The 21,535-nt window shown below is 46.1% G+C and overlaps 1 protein-coding gene across 1 annotated transcript; it reads right to left on the bottom strand.

Annotated features, from left to right (window-relative positions):
• Nucleotides 1-13,229: 13,229 nt before the first annotated feature.
• On the bottom strand, nucleotides 13,230-18,339 carry LOC134341953 (zinc finger protein 229-like). The gene is made up of 2 exons (XM_063039907.1): nucleotides 18,330-18,339; nucleotides 13,230-15,155 (listed from the first exon to the last, which is right to left on the bottom strand). Exons 1-2 carry the CDS (start codon nucleotides 18,337-18,339, stop codon nucleotides 13,993-13,995), a joined length of 1,173 nt encoding a protein of 390 aa, XP_062895977.1. The 3' UTR covers nucleotides 13,230-13,992.
• Nucleotides 18,340-21,535: the final 3,196 nt, after the last annotated feature.

The raw sequence follows: 21,535 nt of genomic DNA, 5'->3' as shown, positions 1-21,535 counted from the left end.
AGTCGACACATCCTCTGTCTGAAATGTTCGGGACGGACTTCTATTAACAGTCATTTCACTGGGTGTTGTTTACCGGCGAAACCGACCCAGCGCGGAGACACGGCAGACTACCGCTGCTGAACGGTTCGTCTCCGCTCCACACGCTGATGCAGGGTCAAGTTCACTGTCACCCCGACCCCCCATCCCGCCCCCAGAGTTCATCATAGACGATGCTGCTGAAATTCAGGGAGATCAATCCTCTCCGCTGTTCACCACTGTCAGCGTAAATTTGATACCGGGATTGTTGCAGATTGAAATGTATTTTGTGACCTAACGTTTGGTGAAGGAGCAGTAAAACAGTACGATTTGTGGGAACGTTGCGGATTGTACCAACTGCCACCATAGCTGAATTCTCTCTCTCTCTCTCTCTCTCTCTCTCTCTCTCTCTCTCTCCCTCTCTCTCTCCCTCTCCCTCTCTCTCTCTCTCTGTCTCTGTCTCTCTGTCTTTGTGTCTCCCTGTCTCTCTCTCCCTGTCTGTCCTCTCTCTCTCACGCTCTTTCTCCCTTTCTCCCTCTATCTCTCCGTCCTCTCTCTCTTTCTCTTTCTCTCTCTCCCTCTCTCTCTCTCTCTCTCTTTCTCTCTCTCTCCTCTCTCTCTGTCTCTGTCTCTCCGTCTTTCTCTTTCTCCCTGCCTCTCTCTCCCTTTCTCACTCTCTCTCTCACTGTCTGTCCTCTCTCTCTCTCTTATGCTCTTTCTCCCTTTCTCCCTCTCTCTCTTTCTCTTTCTCTCTCTCCCTCTCTCGCTCTCTCTCACTCTCTCGCTCACTCACTCTCTCCCTCTCCTTCCCTCCCCCGTTTTTGGATTTCCGATCAAACCTTTGATTATATGTCTTCCCCGTACCAGTTGGGAATTATAGTAAATATAGCTAGCATAGGAATGTGGTGTCCAGCTGGAGATTTGAATTAATTTCTCCCTATCGCACCTTTAAGATGATAATGAATGTGATCAAAAATGGCGGATATATCCAAGTGAGAGCTTATTTATTGATAGACTTTTCTGAAACTATTCGAGTTTAAGCTAGATTGTCTACAAGCGACACTGGATGAGTCAGTGAAGTCCAATTCTGTTCACCGGGCTCTGCGCTCATTCATTGACTAAACGGAGGGAACGAGTGCATCGGTTTCACCCTGGGGCTGATGACCGACAGCGGGCACGGTCCAACTTACTCCGGGCCTGTACCGGTTCAATAATAATGAGTTCCACTGAGTGGATTCTGTCGACTGCATATCAGCCGAGCCTCCTACAGCCACTGTGTTCAGCTCTGTCACGGCTCTCATTCACTACGGCTGGTGTCTAAATGGGGCTTCGAGGGTAAGAGCCATTGAAGTGACGATCCCACGGGTAGGGAATGTAGGGCACAAGGGAGGTATGGGAGAAGATGGTGATCTCCCCTATTTTTCTGGGTTGTGATGGCAAATGAGCAGCAATGCTGCCCCCTCTCGGTTACTTCGCCAAGGTGACATTGAGAGCACGTCACCAGCAACTTAACCAGGAGCAGTGCTGCCCCCTCTCGGTTACATCGCCAAGGTGACATCGAGAGCACGTCACCAGCAACTTAACCAGGAGCAGTGCTGCCCCCTCTCGGTTACATCGCCAAGGTGACATCGAGAGCACGTCACCAGCAACTTAACCAGGAGCAGTGCTGCCCCCTCTCGGTTACATCGCCAAGGTGACATCGAGAGCACGTCACCAGCAACTTAACCAGGAGCAGTGCTGCCCCCTCTCGGTTACATCGCCAAGGTGACATCGAGAGCACGTCACCAGCAACTTAACCAGGAGCAGTGCTGCCCCCTCTCGGTTACTTCGCCAAGGTGACATCGAGAGCACGTCACCAGCAACTTAACCAGGAGCAGTGCTGCCCCCTCTCGGTTACATCGCCAAGGTGACATCGAGAACACGTCACCAGCAACTTAACCAGGAGCAGTGCTGCCCCCTCTCGGTTACATCGCCAAGGTGAAATCGAGAGCACGTCACCAGCAACTTAACCAGGAGCAGTGCTGCCCCCTCTCGGTTACATCGCCAAGGTGACATCGAGAGCACGTCACCAGCAACTTAACCAGGAGCAGTGCTGCCCCCTCTCGGTTACATCGCCAAGGTGACATCGAGAGCACGTCACCAGCAACTTAACCAGGAGCAGTGCTGCCCCCTCTCGGTTACATCGCCAAGGTGACATCGAGAGCACGTCACCAGCAACTTAACCAGGAGCAGTGCTGCCCCCTCTCGGTTACTTCGCCAAAGTGACATCGAGATCACGTCACCAGCAACTGAACCAGGAGCAGTGCTGCCCCCTCTCGGTTACATCGCCAAGGTGACATCGAGAGCACGTCACCAGCAACTTAACCAGGAGCAGTGCTGCCCCCTCTCGGTTACTTCGCCAAAGTGACATCGAGATCACGTCACCAGCAACTGAACCAGGAGCAGTGCTGCCCCCTCTCGGTTACATCGCCAAGGTGACATCGAGAGCACGTCACCAGCAACTTAACCAGGAGCAGTGCTGCCCCCTCTCGGTTACATCGCCAAGGTGACATCGAGAGCACGTCACCAGCAACTTAACCAGGAGCAAATGCGCAGTTCGGCTGCAAACCGTTTTAGTTCACTGAATGAGGAGTTTTTATTCTCTCTTGGAACATAATTTCCCGGTAATTTTGCCTATCACTGTCGGAAAATTATTTTCACATTGCATTCCGAGTACGCTTCTCCTCGCCTTGTTTGTAACTCACAAGTTGTGACTCTTTCCCTAGCGAACTTATTGACAATGATGGTCCTCTTCCGAGGGAATTGCGGCCTTTCCAAATGTATATCGCTCTACATGGCTTTCATGGCAATGGCAGATCTCCTGGTGATGATCCTCTGTGTAATTGCGTATCATATCGTCATGTACCAGTTTCCATTCTCCTTCCTGCCCTACACATCAGCCTGTAAGGTCGTCCTGTACTTCAATTCGACCTGCCTGCAAACCTCGGTCTGGTATACTGTCCTGTTCACAGCCGATCGGTTTGTAGCGCTCTGTTGTCAGAAGCTTAAAACGAAATATTGCACGGCGAGGTCAGCTGTTGCCGGCATTATAACCGTTCCGCTCCTGATGCATTTACAGAACGTCCCGTATCTATTTCAGTATAAACCCGTGCGTGTAGTTAACGGTATTCAATGGGGCTGTCAGCCGAGCTCGTGGTTCATTACGTCTCTTGTGGGCGTCGCATTCTCCCTTCTGCAGAGTATTTTAACGGTTATATTACCTTTTGTTCTGATAACCCTGTTTAACTGTCTGACGGTAAGGCGCATTTTATTAGCCAGTAAAGTGCGCCGCGGACTGCGCGGTCACAACACAGAAGGATCCGGAGATGGAAAGCCGCCGGAAATCCATCATTTTACTCTTTAGTGTGTCCGGCAGTTTCATTCTGTTGTGGCTGTCGGTCACTGTGAGCTTTCTGATCACCCGACTCACAGGAAACGCGCATTACGAAGGTGATTACACCGACTCTGCCTATGTCGCCATTGAAGCCGGCTACATGCTCATGTATCTGAGTTCCTGCACGAACGCCTGTATTTATACAGCGACCCAGGCTAAATTTAGAGAGGAAATGCGGCTGGTGTTAAAATCTCCTTGGACTTTATTTTTAAAATTAGTTAAAAAAACACGGGTAAAGCAAAACACATATTTCTAAAGGTCGAATGTTCATTAACTACTAATTCTCCGCATCGGGAATCTGTTATTGGGTCGCGATGTACATCTGCGTTTTATGTGTTTAACTATAATGTGTCTCGCTATTAAATTGACTTGGAGTCAAATATAACTCCATTTCCGTGTAGAAGCGTCCTTGATAGCCGTGACGTCATCAACAATCCTGGTATCCGATCGCTCAGTTGATTTCAGTCACTCGTTGCATTTGACAGCTGCGTTGACAGTCGGGGTCATTTGGCCGCTGGGTAACTCGGGTAAAGGTGGAGCCATCGCAATGACTTTTACACTGGCAGTGGAGATTCGCTGCGTCAGCGCTGTGACAGAGCTACCTTCTTGTAGATTGCAATGGGGAATCAATATTGCATAGATTCTGCCCCAGCTCGACTATGGCGACCTATGCCAATCCCCAGAGCCATAATCCAGCCCGTATCCCTCTCTACCTTTGTTAACCAAGGGTTATCTAGACACGTTTCCATTATTTTATTATCACCTGCATCCAGCACGTCTGCTGTAGACATAACCACGCCGCACTGGGCGAGAAAAAGAGAATGTCTTCAGATCTGTCTATGGATGTGCCACTGCTGACATAGAAGACAAAGTTGTTGGCTATCTGTACAATATACACCTCCCCATAATTGTATAAACTTTTACACGGACCCTTCACTTTATTTTCTATTTCAGACAATCAAACTTCTCCTTATAGTTTATCACCTTCCCCACAGTCCAGGAAACAATCTGGTGAATATTGATCTTCCATCAGTTTTTACAACATCCTTCCCATGGCGTGGCAATCAGAATTGCACCCATTGCTCTCAGTCTGTTATCACCAGTGCTCCGTATAGCTGTCAGACCGAGTCGGAATTCTTCCACTCAAATCCTCGGTGAACAATGGAAGAATAACAAAATCCACTTTCGCTGTACTGTCCGACTGCATTCAGAAAGGTATGGCCTAGCGTTGCAAGGTTACAACTAAAAACGACCCTCCAAAGGTCTATATGTCCTCCCAGATTTTTATTTCACAATGTGGATAAGTCACATTTTGTTTCACATACTCTTTTACAAACAATAAAGGACCCAGCAGCAAATCTACAGCTCGCCGCTTATTGCCGGGTCCGCAAGGAGAGACACGCTCGCACACTGCCATTCGCATCCATTTACCAAGTTAATTGTGTGACTAGTTTGCCAATTCATCTCCGCGTCCCTGTATCTGTCATGGGTGCCTTGTTAGAAACATTACTGAAGGCCGTCCAAACTCTATCTACCTTCCTGCTTCGTTAAATCGTCGAGATTGTTCCTTTAAAAGCACAATCATATTTGTGACACATGACGCCACCGGCACAAGACCACACGGCTACGGCGTAGGGATCCGCATAGGCTCTGCGTATGGGTCGCGGCGACGCCGTACCTACGGCGTCGATTTGACGCAGAAGTATAAATAAGCTTTGACTCCTTATTCGCTTCGTTGAACTGCCTTCCGAGATGTATATACATATATTCTGTTAACCGGAATTTTCTGCCATGCCATTCCCATACCGATATAAAGAGAGCTGATCTCAATATTCAGGAAATGAAGTGATAAGGGGAGCGATGTGGAAACGGTGAAGAAGGGAGAAAAAAGATATTTAAGGAGGCACAGACGGTAAACGACGTTTGAGGGATAAATTGAAGACGGGTGTTTGCATAACTAATGACACAACTAAATCGAGATGGCTGGGTTTATAATTCTACGCACTTGTATCCAAATCACTGCAAGGTCCCGTCCAAATCAGTCCCATGATCCCAGAGTTCAGCGCTCTTTCAGTCACGCCCGCACGGCCCTCCCTCCACCGCGGACGTCCATCCTTCAGCTCCCCGAGGTGAAATTTCCGCAGTCCCATCCGTCGGCTCAGTAGCCTGTCCATTCCTTCCACTTCTGAGCGTTCTCTCAGTGGAAAACTGGGCGAGATACGCATCCCGTCAACAACTCATCCACACGAATGCTCCAAGCCGTATGGTAATGGACACGTAACTGAAAGTGTTCCAGGAGAAGGAAACGGGGCAAATAGAGCAAAGCCTCCTGGGTAATAACTGGGGAATAGCGATCACACTGTGAAAATTCGCGAAAATCAGGGTGGGCATATGAAATACAACAAGAAGCTATTCCTTAATGAGACATTATCACGACTAATATATTCCCACGAAGAAGTATTTCCTTTTTCCGCATTTAAACTCATTGATTTATATAAAAAATGAATATTTTGAAGTATTTCAAAGAGTGAGCCGTCGCGGAACTCCGGGTGTAAAGTTGCAAGCGTTCACTCCATTTCCTGAAGGGTATTCTCCCCGTCACATTTCCAAATTATCCCTTTTCTTAACGCCACACCTGGGAAAAATTCCCTCTGTCCTTCCTTTTGTATCCTGTCGTCAGTGTGGAAGTTTGATTCGGTTCATTTCTGTCTCTTGTATTCACTCCATGGATCTCCTCAGCTCCGGCCTCCTGCATCCATTCCACACCCTCCCACTCCTCATTTGGAGCTTCATTCCATTCTCACAGTTCCCATGTCTCCGCTGTACTTTTCCAATGTTGGAAGATTCTCCACACAGGTTTCTCTGAGGTTCCGTCCCTCTGCCAACGGAGAGAAATTCCTTTCTGCATCTCAGTTATTTCCTCTGCATGTTCTCCCCACACCTCTCCCGAATTCAGCACGGTGAGATCCGCCCGGTCTTCATCCTCTTCAATTTCTATTCGTCAGCAAGATTCTACCAACCTTCACAACTCTTTTTATTTTTCTCTGCCACTCCACGCCTTTCAGCATTTTGAAGGGAACATTTTTTACGTGATTTTCTGAAGTCTTCGGCCCTCGCCACCATTATGTCCTGGTCCTGGATGAGACACATCCACTGTGATCCAGGGACACAGAGCTGAGCAAAACAGCGGGCTGAGCGCTGGCGAAATTCTTGGCTGTCTCTGGAGTAGGTCTCTCTGCTGTGGGCCGAAGGGCCTGTAATGTGCTGTCAATATCTATGTTCTTTTTCAATTTTTGTATTAAGTTTCAAAATTAAACATAACAATAATAGTAACGATACATAGAGATCGGGATACAATAATAACAGTTAGCATGTACAAGCACAAATTCCAAGTAGCAAATATAGTTTAGCCTTCCAACCTCATAGTAATTCACCATGAAAAAGATATTTTATAAACAGTGAAAAAGAAAACCCCCTAAACTAAAAAGAAACTAAACTAAAAAAAAACACACACACAAACAAAGCTTGGGCTGTTATATTACATCGGCTAAAATTATTTGTCCTTAACTCTGCTCCTCTATACATGAACAAAAAATAATTACTACAAAGGATTCAGAAAGGGTGGACTTACATCATATGAAAATATTCAATAAATGGCCTCCAAATTTCTTCAAATTTAACCGAAGGATCCAGAGTACCGCTCCTAATTTTTTTCCAAGTTTAGGCATGCTATCGTTTGGGAAAACCATTGAAATGTAGTGGGGGAATTAGAATCTTTCCATTTAAATAAAATGGACCTTCTGGCTATTAATGTAACAAATGCAATTAGACTGACATGGATAAACGACTAGAGTCTATCACTGGTAGTCCAAAAATTGCAGTAGTAGGATGAGGTTGTAAATCAATTCGCAGAACTACTGAGATAATATCAGAAATATCTTTACAATATTTTTCTAAAAGAGGACAAGACCAGAACATATGTGTCAAGAAGGCTACCTCAGAATGACATCTATCACAAACAGGATTTATATGGCAATAAAAACGAGCTGACTTATCCTTGGACATATGAGCCCAGAGAACCACCTTGAACTGTATCAAGGCGTGTCTGGCTCACATTGAGGAAGTATTGACTAATGTTCTATGTTCACACAGTTTTCTCACTCCATCCAGAGACAACAGTAATGGAGAGGTACAGCTGTTAATTTTGTGTACTTCATTGAATGTTTAAAGACACGTCGCCTGTGTTCTGGACAAACGACAGGCGGATGAGTAACTGCTCCTGCTTATCGCCGACCTTTCTGTTCCTGCCACTTTAATTCCCTATTCCTTGTAAGTTCTGATCTTTGTGTGTCTGACCACATACTCTGATATACAGGTGAAACACCCCGGTTTCCTTGGCTGCGTGAGTCGAAGGAAGGCACTCTCAATCCCCGCCAAACTCGTCAGATTGAGACGGCTCAATCCCACCCCCAAACCCCGGGTTGTGTGGGTGCTGTGTAATTTGCTATCCTGTGACAAATAACAGACTGTACACTGCATACAATTAAAGGAATTATGTTTATGAATCTTAGCTTAACTGAAAGGTTAGTGAAGAATAACAAAAATAAACTGCCCAATTCCAATCAAACTGTCATACGTGCACACGTTGGAGCTCATCTGGAACTTCTCTGTCACTCAGGCGCTGGGTCCTCGGTCAACGTGAAAGCTCACACCACCTTCCGAACGGCGCTCGCAATCCACCTCGAACAAACGGGTCTCCCGCCGGATCCTGTGCTTCGACCGGGTCTCTACAGCGTCTTCTCTCCCCACCTCCCGCCGAACAAAACCCAGGCCCAACCTTAGTGTCCCTCACCAGAGAAACATCCCCTTCATTCAACCATCCTAATTGGATAGCACACATTTCTCCTCATCTCTTATGTTCAACCATAAGCCAAACAAGCTGAAAACAAGCTTCTTTTACAGAACTGCCAATATGAACTACATACAGCACAACCGTAAAAGTAATAACCAGGGCATTACCCTCTCCCCACACCAAAATAGTCATGTCATCATGATTGGAAATAATTTGCCCTCTCACATTAATAACACCGCTTTCAAGGGAATTTCGTGAGGTCAGCAACTCCAATCCATTTGTAAAAGGTAGTGACATATCTCACTAGGGGTGTAGTCGGAGCGCTCTGTTACCCTGGTCCTACATAGGCAAGCTGATTCTTTGAGACCTCCTTACCCCATCAACTACTTCGGTTTCAGACACTCCTTGGGATACCTCTGGTGTAAATGACGAGGGTTCCCCCGGGCTATCACTCGTGCCTTCCTGCAACCCGGATCCCTCAGCTCAGCTTCATCCCCAGTTACTCTGAAGCTTAGACCGCTTCCTAGTCCAGCTGCAAGCCTGCCTGAGCACTGCTAATCCCCCACACAACCCCCACCCCAACCCCCCGCCCAGGTCACCTGCCTCAGCGAGAGAAAGGCTGAGAACCCCTTCATCAATTTTTGGGGAGTTGGCGAAAGGCAGCGTATACCACAACCCCTTTACCTCATCCTCCGAGTCCTTCAGTCTCTCCGCGTTGCGGCAGAGTCCTCTTACTAGGTGTAGGGTCCAGGCCAGGCTCTGGGGTAACACGCACCTCTTGCCCCAGAGGTAGAAAGTGGTTCCGATGCAGAATCCTGACAGGTCCATTCCCATCCTCTGGTATCACTCAGAAAACTAGTACGTTTGGCATTTGACTCTCCATTGCATTGGTCGTAGCGTCCCAGCAGTCAGCCAACTTATACTTCCCTGGTAGACCCAAATTCATTATGAGGACTCGGTTTCCAGGCATGCACTGGGAGAACCTAACTTTTTTGATCATCTTCTCCATGTGCCTTGCGTGTTACACGCTTGGGCGATCATGGCTTTCCACATCGGAGCATCAATGATATCTCGCACATTTAAATCTGTTCTTTCGCAGCGTCCATATATCTTCTTCTTTGCCTTCCTCTTCCGTGTTTCCCAGGCATACAGCCTTGTAATGTAAGGCATTCTATTTCTCCCTTTCTGTAGACATGGCTCAGGAATTTAAGTTTCCTCTCATTTAATGTTCTTATTAAAGATCTTTCTGTATGGTCACGTTGGAGTACTGTCTCATTAGTTACCATATCCCTACATGATATTTTCAGCATTCTTCTAAGAAACCACATTTCTGTTGTTTCTAAGTTTCTTTGGAGTTCTGGTGTTATAGTCCGTGTTTCGGAAGCATACAGCGAGATTGACCGGATGTAACATTTTAGTAGCCTAAGCCTTGTTGTCAGAGAAATGTGTCTGTTGGCAAAAATGGGTTTCATTTTTTGGAAGCTGGTTTTGGCAATGGCAATTCTTCTTTTTATTATTTCCACTTTAGTTCCAGCATCTTGTGATATAAAGCTACCAAGGTAATTAAAGCTGGTCTTTTGTTCAATCTCTTGGTTACCGATATACAATTGGCAGTCGGGGGTAACCTGTTGTTTTGATATTACCATACATTTGTTTTTTTACAGTTGATGGTTAGACCAAGATCTGCACTTGTTTGTATTAATTTGTCTAGGAGGATGTGTAGGTCTTCTGCAGCACTTGCTGTTAGGGTGGTATCGTCTGCATATCTTATATTGCTGATGTTAACACCACCAATTTTTATTCCATCTATGTCTTCTATTTCTCTGAGAATCACTTCATTATAGATATTAAATATTTCCGCTGAGGCAACGCAACTCTGTCTAACTGCTCTTTTAATTTTAGTCCAACTGCTTATATTATCATAAATTTTTACCTCCGCTGTTTGATTCCAATATAAATTTTGAAGCAGTTGTTGGTCCCTTCAGTCAGTGTTTAGTTTAGCGAGAATTTGAAATATTTTATCATGTTTCACTTTGTCGAATGCTTTAGTGAAATCGATAAAACATAAGAAGACATCATTTTCATATTCAATTGCCCTTTCGGAAAGCATTCATAGTATGAAAATTGTGTTCCTATTTCCTCTATCCTCAATAAACCCATATTGCAGTTTAGAATTTTCTGTCTTGTTTTTAATTCGACTCAGAACAATTCTCAACAAAATCTTTATTATGTGACTTATAAGACTGATTGTTCTGTAATTTTCGCTGTCAATGGTTCTAGGAATTTGTGGCAGTTATAAATACTGATTTCAAGAGATCGTCACTTTTCAACATAATTGTATAAGGGCTAAGAGAGTTGTAAAAGAGCGCCTGAAGGCTTTGTGTGTCAATGGAAGGAGCATTCGTAACAAGGTGGATGAATTGAAAGTGCAGATTGTTATTAATGATTATGATATAATTGGGATCACAGAGACATGGCTCCAGGGTGACCAAGGATGGGAGCTCAACATTCAGGATTATTCAATATTCGGGAGGGATAGACATGAAAGAAAAGGAGGTGGGGTGGCGTTGCTGGTTAAAGAGGAGATTAACGCAATAGAAAGGAAGTGCATAAACTGGGAAGATGTGGAATCGATATGGGTAGAGCTGCATAACACTAAGGGACAGAAAACGCTGGTGGGAGTTGTGTACAGGCCACCTAACAGTAGTAGTGAGGTCGGGGATGGTATTAAACAGGAAATTAGAAATGTGTGCAATAAAGGAACAGCAGTTATAATGGGTGACTTCCATCTACATGTAGATTGGGGGAACCAAATTGGTAAAGGTGCTGAGGAAGAGGATTTCTTGGAATGTATGCGGGATGGTTTTCTGAACCAACATGACGAGGAACCAATTAGAGAGCAGGCTATTCTAGACTGGGTTTTGAGCAATGAGGAAGGGTTAATTATTAATCTTGTCGTGAGAGGCCCCTTGGGTAAGAGTGACCATAATATGGTGGAATTCTTCATTAAGATGCTTATAACCAGACACAATCCTGTAGCAGTTTAACTCAAACTGATTACTTACAAAGGTACAATCAAGTGGCAAATATCATTCACCAAAATCTTGCTTTAAAATACAAACCATGAATGCCCTCTATCACATTCAAGGCACCATAAATTCAAGCCTGATCCAGTTTTACAGTCAAAATATTAACAATTATGTGATAATCAATACAAGATGGAACAACTCCCTCGATAGATAAAACCATTCCCAACCAACAGATGTTCCTCAATCAGTGGAGCACGTCACCACGGGTATTGTTTGTGTCATCAGTCAGAAAACCGAAAGACTTTCTCTGCCAGTCAGCTTCCAAATGTTGCTACTTTGTCATTCATTGCCACGCCCCGCTGCTGATTCCCTTCTCATCATACATTCTTACCCCGACCATCATCCAGAGCCCCAAACTCTGCCCTGTGCAGACCCACCTCTGGTTTCTGACCCTGCTCCATCTGCAGAGAATTCAAGGGAAGCCTCTTCAATTGGAGCAGGAGAGAGTAATACAGTGACAACAGGCCTGAATAGGGATCTTGACAGGATGAAAGCCTGGGCAGACGACTGGAATGACACTTTTGAGCCTACTAACTGCAAGGCAATGGTGATGTCTAGGAAGAGAAATCCATCTAACCCCGACCTGTAGTTTGGGAACTGCAAAATCCTTGGTGTCAATATTGACAGCACGTTGGTATGGGATAAACACGTTTCCACTATTTCGTCCGTGGCTGGACAAAGGCTTGGAGCTCTGTGGAAAGTAGCATCCAAATTAGACAAAGAGGGCAGAGCCACGGTTTACAAAGCCCAGGTACAAAGTATCATGGATGAATGCCTCACAGAGTTCCCTCAGCCAGTTTGATTCCATTCAGAGAAAGGCTCCCAGGATTATAGGTGTAGATGAAAATGCACAATGCAGAATATACAAAATGCCCGCCAGCCACAGCCCTGCAGACCCTCACGCCATGCTGCCTTCATCTTATGAGAGACGGCGTACCAGACGATCAAGTTTATCTATGCCTGCTCAGGCTGTTTCTATGCCTGATGCGAGAAGCCACACACTGGATAGAAGCTTCCTTCACTGTGCTATCAGAATTTGGAACAGCCTTCCAGATGCTGTGGTTGGAAACATCTGCGACGATGGGTTCCAAGCCTTCAAGAGTCGAGTGCACAAAAACACCTATCATCTCTGGGAGGGAAGTCACATGTTTCTTCATAAGCTATCATGAAGGGGACCAGGATGGCAATGCTTGGTTGTTGGCAAGTAGGGTTAATACTTGACTTTCAAGAGCACTTGTGAGTTATCTTCCGGCTGGACTTAGTCCTTAAACTGCTGGAGAACAGTGCGGAAAGAACAGGTGCTGTTTCCTCCCAGTGGGGATTAGTTTTTAGTTCCAAGTGCTCCTGTTACATTCTGTCACCCTGCAACCTTATCCTTCAATCTCTTTGAATTATGGAGGGCAGCATGTGTATAAATGTCTCTCTCCAGCAGATTTCATCATGATCATCATGACTCCAGTATTTCTACTATTTTTAATTTCTCTTACCTGTACATATGATTTTTTTTTTGTATTCTATCGCTGAGCAGCAGTGAACCTTCTGACTGGCCTATCAGAGTTCTCTTTGGGAACTAGTTGACTTGATCAGCATTTCTGATCTGGCTATTGTTCACAATTGCACTTAATAAAAAAAAAAATCCCACAGAGTGGTGACTGTTTGGAACCCATCATCACAGAGAGAGTGAGAGGTGAACGACAGGGGAGGATTTAAAAGGACTGTCATGGAACTGAATCACTGGCAGTGTCCAGCCAGCCTGAGTTGACTCTCTACAGTACACTAATTGTGTTATAAATTCACTAAGTACCCAAGACAAAGTTTAAAACAGAACTGATTTATTTGTCTAAGATCCAGAATATTAAACTCCAGTCCCATTAAAGGTGAATGTGCAGCAGAAGAAACTGCTCCCATGCCCAGTGACCAGGGTGCAGAACTGGGTGTGGTGAGCAGCAGCAATAATTGCAGAGTTCAGCACCGACAGTCACTCTCGAAATTGCATTCAGCAATGGTGATGGACAAATATCCAGCAGGCAGCTTATTGAAACTTTCTCCCCAGTGTGAACCCGGCAGTGTGTCACAAGTGTAACATGCTGTGAGGTTTCACTGCTCATGTAATGGCCTCTCTGCAATGTATCACTGCTGAGGTAATGGTTTCTCTGTAGCAGCAATGATTTGGTTACGAATAGACATAACAGGGTTTTGGAGTGCGGGGCTATCCAGTGACAGAACTGTTCTTTCTTGTGAGTCTGGAAGAGAGATTTTCGCTGTATTTTGCTGGGGAGAGATGAGAAGACGCAAATGGAGAGAGTGGGCCCTTTTTCTTTTTTTTTGTTTTCTTTACTAACCCTATAGTCAAAGTAAGAATTATAAAGCTCAATTATTTAATTGCATATTGTGTACTGTTTGTTATTTCGGGGTACTGATTTGTAACAGGGGACACATCAAGAAGCATCCACCCAAACGTGATTTCTTAAGTTTGGCCGGGCTGGGGGGCTACCACCCCCTATATTAAGCTGCTAGCCGAAGCTAAGTTTCATAAGGTTAAATGACTGAGTGAATCGCTTCCCACATTCACAGCAGGTGAACGGCCTCTCCCCAGTGTGAACTCAATGATGCACATTTGGTTGCTTTAGCTGACAGAATCTCTTTCCAAAGTCTGAGCAGGTGAATGGCCTCTCCCTAGTGTGAATTGACCGGTGTGTCAGTGGGCAAGATGACCGAGTGAATCCCTTCCCACAATCTGAGGTGATCGGCCTCCACCTGATGTGAACTCGCTGGTGTCTCTGCAGATGAGATGACTGAGTGAATCCCTTCCCACACACTGAGCAGGTGAATGGCCTCTCCCCAGTGTGAACTGACTGGTGTCTCTGTAGTTGAGAAGACCGAGTGAATTCCTTCCCACAGACTGAGCAGGTAAACGGCCTCTCCCCAGTGTGAACTGACTGGTGTCTCAGTAGGTGAGATGACAAAGTGAATCCTTTCCCACAGTCTGAACAGGTGAACGGCCTCTCCCCAGTGTGAACTCGCTGATGTACCTTCAGGTGGGATGAGCAAGTGAATCCCTTCCCACAGTCTGAGCAGGTGAATGGTCTCACACCAGTGTGAACTCGCTGGTGTATCTGTAGAAGAGATGACCAAGTGAATCCCTTCCCACAGACTGAGCAAGTGAATGGTTTCTCCCCAGTGTGAACTCGCTGGTGTATCTGTAGATCAGATGAACGAGTGAATCGCTTCCCACACACTGCGCAGGTGAACGGCCGCTTCCCAGTGTGAACTGACCGGTGTTCTTGTAGGTTAGCTAACTGTGTGAATCCCTTCCCACACTCTGAACAGGCGAATGGCTTCTCCCCAGTGTGAACTCGCTGATGTACCTTCAGTTGGGATGAGCGAGTGAATCCCTTCCCGCAGTATGAGCAGGTGAACGGCCTCTCCCCAGTGTGAACTCGCTGGTGTACCAGTAGGTCGGTTGACCGAGTAAATCCCTTCCTGCAGTCTGAGCAGGTGAACGGCCTCTCCCCAGTGTGAACTCGCTGATGTACCTTCAGTTGGGATGAGCAAGTGAATCCCTTCCTACAGTCTGAGCAGGTGAACGGCCGCTCTCCAGTGTGAAGTCGCTGATGTACTTTCAGTTGGGATAACTGAGTGAATCCCTTCCTGCAATCTGAGCAGGTGAATGGTCTCTCTCCAGTGTGAACTCTCTGATGTACCTTCAGTTTAGATGAGCAAGTGAATCCCTTCCCACAGTCCGAGCAGATGAATGGCTTCTCCCCTGTGTGAACTCACTGATCTGTCATTACGTTAGATGACCGTGTGAATCCTTCCCCACAAATTCAGCAGATGACCAGCATCTGCCCAGTGTGAACTAATTGGTGTGCCCATAGGTGGGAAGACTGACAGAATCCCTTCTCACACGCAGAACAGGTGAATAGCCTTGTCACAGTGTGAACTTCCTGATGTACCTTCAGTTGAGATGACCGAGTGAATCCATTCCCACTGTCTGAGCAGATCAATGGGTTCCCACCTGTGTAAAATGACGGGAATGCCAGTCGGTCAGGTAATTGAGTGAATCTCTCCCCACAGTCTGAGCAGGAAGAATGATCGAGTGAATCCCTTGCTCCACTTCTTAAATACATGGACAGAGACAGCAAAACTGGTGTGTTGTGTTCAAGATTCCCATCGACAAATTCCTTGTCATTTTTAACCTGTAAAAAGATATACAAAATCTATCAATGGGTGTAGGACAACACTTCAGATGAGATCCCTTGAGTTGTCAAGGTGTGATCTGGTATCACACTGTTACAGTGAAGTTCAACCCAAGTTGGAGACAGAAATCATCTTCTAACTGGGCACAGTGCTGGTATCTGGAATGACCATCAAATTCTCTGATGCTCTTCCTGTCTCTATAAGAATGGGGCATTTCTGCCGTCTCCAATCTGTGATCTGGCTCAGTTTGACTCTCTCCGTTGGTATTATTCCCTGTTCCCACTGAGCTGCATGGGTTCCTGGCCCCACAGTAACTGAAACACTCTCACACAAATAGCCGGCAGTGCATTCCACGCACCCACCACTCTCTGTGTAAAAAACTTACCCCTGACATCCCCTCGGTATCTATTTCCAAGCCCCTTAAAACTATGTCCTCTTGTGTTAGCTATTTCAGCCCTGGAAAAGAATCCTCTGGCTACCAACATGATCAATGCCCCTCAGCATTTTATACATCTAAAAAAGGCTCTAAACATAAACAAAGAAATTATACATTGCTTTGAGGATTTCTTAGAAGTATACAAAATTATGAGGGTATGCATAGGGTAAATGCAAGCAGCTTTTTCCACTGAGGTTGGGTGGGATGACAACCAGAGGTCATGGGTAAGTGGGGAAGGTGAAAATTCAACGGGGACATGTGGAAAAGTTGTTTACTGAAATGGTCATCAGAGTGTGTAATGAGATGCCAGCAGAAGTGGTGAACATGACCTCAGTTTCACCATGTAAAAGAAGTCTGGATGGGAGTCTGGATGGTAGGGGTGTGGAGGGCAATGGTCCCGGTGCAGGTAGTTGCATTAGACAGCTTAAATGTTTTTTCGACATTGACCAGATGGGCCAAATACCCTGTCTCCATACTGAACGTCTCCATGTTTCTATGACAGAGAAGCTGGCCAAACTTGTTTGGAAGGGAAAAGGTAGGAGTGACAACGGAGCAGCAATGGCTGGAGTTTCTGGGAATAATTCAGGAGCTGGGTGATCGATACATCCCAAAGAAGTGGAAGCATTGGAAACGCAGGAGGACACAACCATGGCTGAAATGAGAAGCCAAAGCCAACATAAAAGACAAAGAGAGGGCAAAAAAAAGAGCAAAAACTATTGGGAAGCTTTTAGAAACCAACAGAAGATGACTGAAAACAAAGTCAGATGAGCTGAGGGTGTGGAATTATGATATTGTAGTCATTAAAGAGTCTTTGTAGCATCCAAAAGTCTGAGGCATTTAGAAGAACAAATTATCCGGGGCGTCAATATCTGTTGAAGACCAAGGTTCCCTGCACCAGTTACCTTTCAACTTTTATTTTGGCAAGCACATACAAACTCTACACATTCAAAATTCCACTTCTGAAGGCCTCCCACTTACCAAGTGCTCCTTTGCCAGAAAACAGCCTGTCCAGATCCTTTCTGACACCATCAAAATTGACCTTTCTCCAATTTAGAATCTCAACCCATGGTCCACACCTCTCTTTTTCTATACTTACTTTGAATTTCATGGTATTATGATCACTAATTTCTGTCACCAGCCCTGGATCATTTCGTAACAGCTCATTGCACACTTCTACATCAGGAATTTTACGTACTGATTAAGGGCACATTTGACAAACTCTACCCCATCTAGTTCTTTTACAGTATGGGAGTCCCAGTCAATATATGGAAAGTTAAAATCACTTACTGAATCAACCTTTGTTTCTTGGAATAGTCTGTGATCTCTCTACAAATTTGTTCCTCTAAATCCCTCAGACTGTTGGGTGCAACAAAATCTCAGTAATGGCTACAATATCATAATTCCCTGTCCTGAGCTCATCTAGCTTTCCTACGATGCTTCTTGCATTGTGATATACACAGCTCAGCACATTCATCGCACCATGCTCAACCATTTGATTGCTGACTCTGTCTGAGATCTAAACAACATCTGACTGGTGTCAAGAAAACAACCTCCCCTCATTGTCACAAAAACAAAGGAGCTGATTGTGGACGACAGGAGGAATGGAGACAGGCTAACCCCTATTGACATCAATGGATCTGGGGTTGAGAGGGTGAACAGCTTTAAGTTCCTCAGCATAAACATCACCGAGGATCTCACATGGTCTGTACATACCGGCTGTGTTGTGAAAAAAGCACAGCAGCACCTCTTTCACCTCAGACGGTTGAAGAAGTTTGGGATGGGGCCCCAAATCCTAAGGACTTTCTACAGGGACACAACTGAGAGCATCCTGACTGGCTGCATCACTGCCTGGTATGGGAACTGTACTTCCCTTAATCACAGGAACCTGCAGAGAGTGGTGTGGACAGCCCAGCGCATCTGTAGATGTGAACTTCCCACTATTCAGGACATTTACAGAGACAGGTGTGTAAAAAGGGCCCAAAGGATATTGGGGACCAAATTCACCACAACCACAAACTGTTCCTGCTGCTACCATCCAGGAAACGGTACCACAGCAAAAGGACCAACAGGCTCCAGGACATCATCTTCCACCAGGCCATCAGACTGATTAATTCATGCTGATACAAGTGAATTTCTATGTTCTATTGACTGTCCTATGTACAAACTATTTATTATAAATTACTATAAATTAAACATTGCACATTGTTGTGCGATAGCAACAAGAGCACTCTGTGATGGCTATTTAACCTCATTCCCCTTCCTCTCACCCAGTTTCCTGTGTCCCGCACCTTGGGTGTATCTCACCTCTCTTCATGTCATATCTATCACCTCCTCCAACTCCTGGATGATCCGGAATTCATCCATTTCAAGTTCCAACTCCTTAAAGTGCAGGGTTACAAGCTGCAGCTGGATGTACATCTTGTAGGTGAGGGCATCTGGGACACTGGAGGTCTCCCCACCTTCCTACCAATGTCTCCTCATACTGTGCACACCGAATTTTATTTAGAGAGGTATTAATTTTAACAGCTAGCAAATCACTGTCAATAAGAACTTTGATCTCCTCTGGGTTTGATCCAGTTCATCTGCACTCTCGCACAGAATATATAGCAGGCCTGTAAAGGTTAATGGAGGATTTTCTTACCAGAGCTTTTGCACATTGTTTATATGTGGTTTACTTGCTACATTACACTTTAAAAAGTCAGATTTCCAACTATCATTCCACTTCTTCTCACTTGCAAATTCTCCAGGAACTTTTGCATCACCACAATACACACAGGTAACACCAGTTTCTCTATTGTACACAAATATTTCCCCTGAACCCTCCCCCAGGTGACTGATGGTGGTGAACTCAGCGATGGCAATGCCAATGAATATGAAGGGAAGGGCAGTCGTCTGTCTCATTGGAGTCTGGCACATTTGTGATGTGAAAGCTACTTGTTGCCCAGGGCAAAATTGTTTGATATCATTATGTACCCAGAGAGAATGGGACAAAATATATTCTCACGGGTAGAAAAGTCCAGAACAAGAGGAGGAAGAACAAGCAACAGACACAAAATGCTGGAGGAACTCAGCAGGCCAGGCAGCATCTATGGAAAAGAGTACTAATGCTGAGTTCCTCCAGCAATTTGTGTGTGTTGCTTGGATTTCCAGCATCTGCAGATTTTCTCTTGTTTGTGACTGGAGGCAGAACAAAGGTGATTTTCTCAACAGCTGATGTAAAAGATTTTGTTCCCTTTCTCCGAGTTCCCGATCCTTGCATTTAGACAGCTGGAGCTCAGCTCTGTCTGAGAGATCCATCGGTTCCCATTCCCTCATCAGCCGGAAGCTCCCCGGGGCCCGTGGACGGATGGTGGGGCTGAGAGAGAGGGAAGAGAGCAGGACTGTCCCGGGATTGCGGGTCACGGAGTCCGGAGCTCACAGCAACTACCCGAAGTCGGTGTTGAAAACGCCCGCCCGGTGAGACCCCCAACCCGGAGATCCCTTCTTACCTCAACCGATCATCCGGGGCCTTTTGTGCCCCGCGCGCTGGTGAGCTCGAGCTTGGTCGGTTTAACGGCTGGGCTACTAATCACGTGACCAGCCCCCCACCGCTGTCAACAGAGGAGTCACGCGCTGCGCTATTCCTATTGGTGAGAAGCGATGTCAATCACTGCTTCCAACCAATAGCGGAGGCGGACCAGCCGAGAGGGCGTTACCCCCGCTGACACCGTCTCCCGAACTTTCCGTCACGGCGGGACAACCGTCAAAGTAAATGTCCGCTTTCTGATTTATTTCCATTTCCCTCCGAGGGAAGTTGGGGCGTTTGTGAAGCGTCTCCTGCGGCCGGAGTCTGATGTGTCGCTGAGAGGTAGGAGGAGACCACTCGGCCCGTCGGTTTGATGCCGGTTCCCCGGGGAGGGAGAGGGGGATTTTATTGAAAGGATGAAGACGGTGAGAGAGGGGGCGGACAGGATGTTTGTCCCGGTGGGGACAGGAGGGGCTCATCTGTGGAAATGTCTGAGCCCACGGTGGTGGCGAGCAGAGGGATTCACCACATTGGGGGGCAAACACCGGCAGACTGTTGCCCTGCAAGCGGGGCCAATGGTCCGGGCAAAGTGACAATTATTTGTGTTTTGTTGAGACTGTACCTGGAATATGGTGTAAAATCCCGCTCCCCACACTAACACGGGTCATACAGACCAAAGAACAAACTGCCGGAGGAACTCAGTGGGTCGGGCAGCATCTGTGGAGGGAAATGGACCGTCAACATTTCGGGCCGAGACCCTCCCTCTGGACTGAGAGTGGACGGGAAATAGTCAGAGAAAAGAGGTGAGGGGTGGGGATGGGGCAAGAGCTGGGGAGTGAGAGGTGGATCCAGGTGAGGGGGAGGTGGGAAGGTGGAAATAGTGACAGGGGTGGGAGGTGAGTGGTTGGGGCAACACGGGGCTGCAGAAGATGGAAATTAATTCCATAGAGGATTAACAAAGAGGTTGGTGAGTATTTGTTATAGAGAGTGCAATGAAGATTCACCAGACTGATCCCTGGAGTGGTGGGGTCATCATATGAAGAAAGATCAAATGCGATAACCCTTTCATTTAGAGAATCGAGCACTGTGATGTGAACACATTGAAATGCAAAACATCATTACCGGTTGAACCAGGGATCCCAGTCTCTGAAAAAGGGGGTGGACTGTCCGGGACTGAGATGAGGGGAAATGTCTCCACTCCAAGGGGGGTGAATGTCTGTAAATCCCCACCACAGAGGCCGGTGAAGACTCAGTGATCGTCCTCACATAAAACAGAGGCCGGCAGATGTGTGGACCGAAGGGATCGAGGAAATGAGGATCAGGCAGAAACATGTGGCTGAGATGGGAGAGCCCTCATCTTGATGGTTAGAGGGGCTGAATGGTCACCTCCTGCTGTTTCTACTTGATGTTTCATGTGATCCCGTGTCCTGTTCTCGTTTTTCTGCAGATCTGCAGCATCTGCCGGTCACTGCTCTACGTGTCCGTGTAGCTTCATCTTTCGCCCGATCAGACAAGGCACAGAGATCCGGATCTGTCACGTCCTCTTGTTGTGGGTTGACAATGTTTTACTCTGCAATATTTTCAGCATGTTTCCATATAACCACATAACAATTACAGCATAGAAACAGGCCATCTCGGCCCTTCTAGTCCGTGCCGAATGCTTACTCTCACCTTGTCCCAGGCCTTTGCCCATAACCACTGGGCTGAGGCCTGGGACTGGGCCTCATTCCACTGTTTTTACCTGCTGAAGGGCAGCCAATGTTTCTGGATGTCTGACCCATTTATGTGAGAATTTAGCCTTTTGTATTTATCTGAGCTTTTCATAAATATGTACAGTTTAGTTCAGCTTCACTCCAGAATTTCCAAAGCAGCAACCCAGTCAGTCAAATAGTTCCACACAATTGAAATAGTTTACAGTATTACATTTTTAAAATGTTTATGTTGTACTACTTATATAATTTAACTATTTAATATGTATATTCTTATTTTAAATCACAATGGTTAA

This window comes from Mobula hypostoma, unplaced genomic scaffold (assembly GCF_963921235.1).
Source record: "Mobula hypostoma unplaced genomic scaffold, sMobHyp1.1 scaffold_42, whole genome shotgun sequence".
NCBI lineage: Eukaryota > Metazoa > Chordata > Chondrichthyes > Myliobatiformes > Myliobatidae > Mobula > Mobula hypostoma.
The sequence above is the reverse complement of the archived record's forward strand: the minus strand, read 5'-3'. Positions and strand labels throughout refer to the sequence as shown.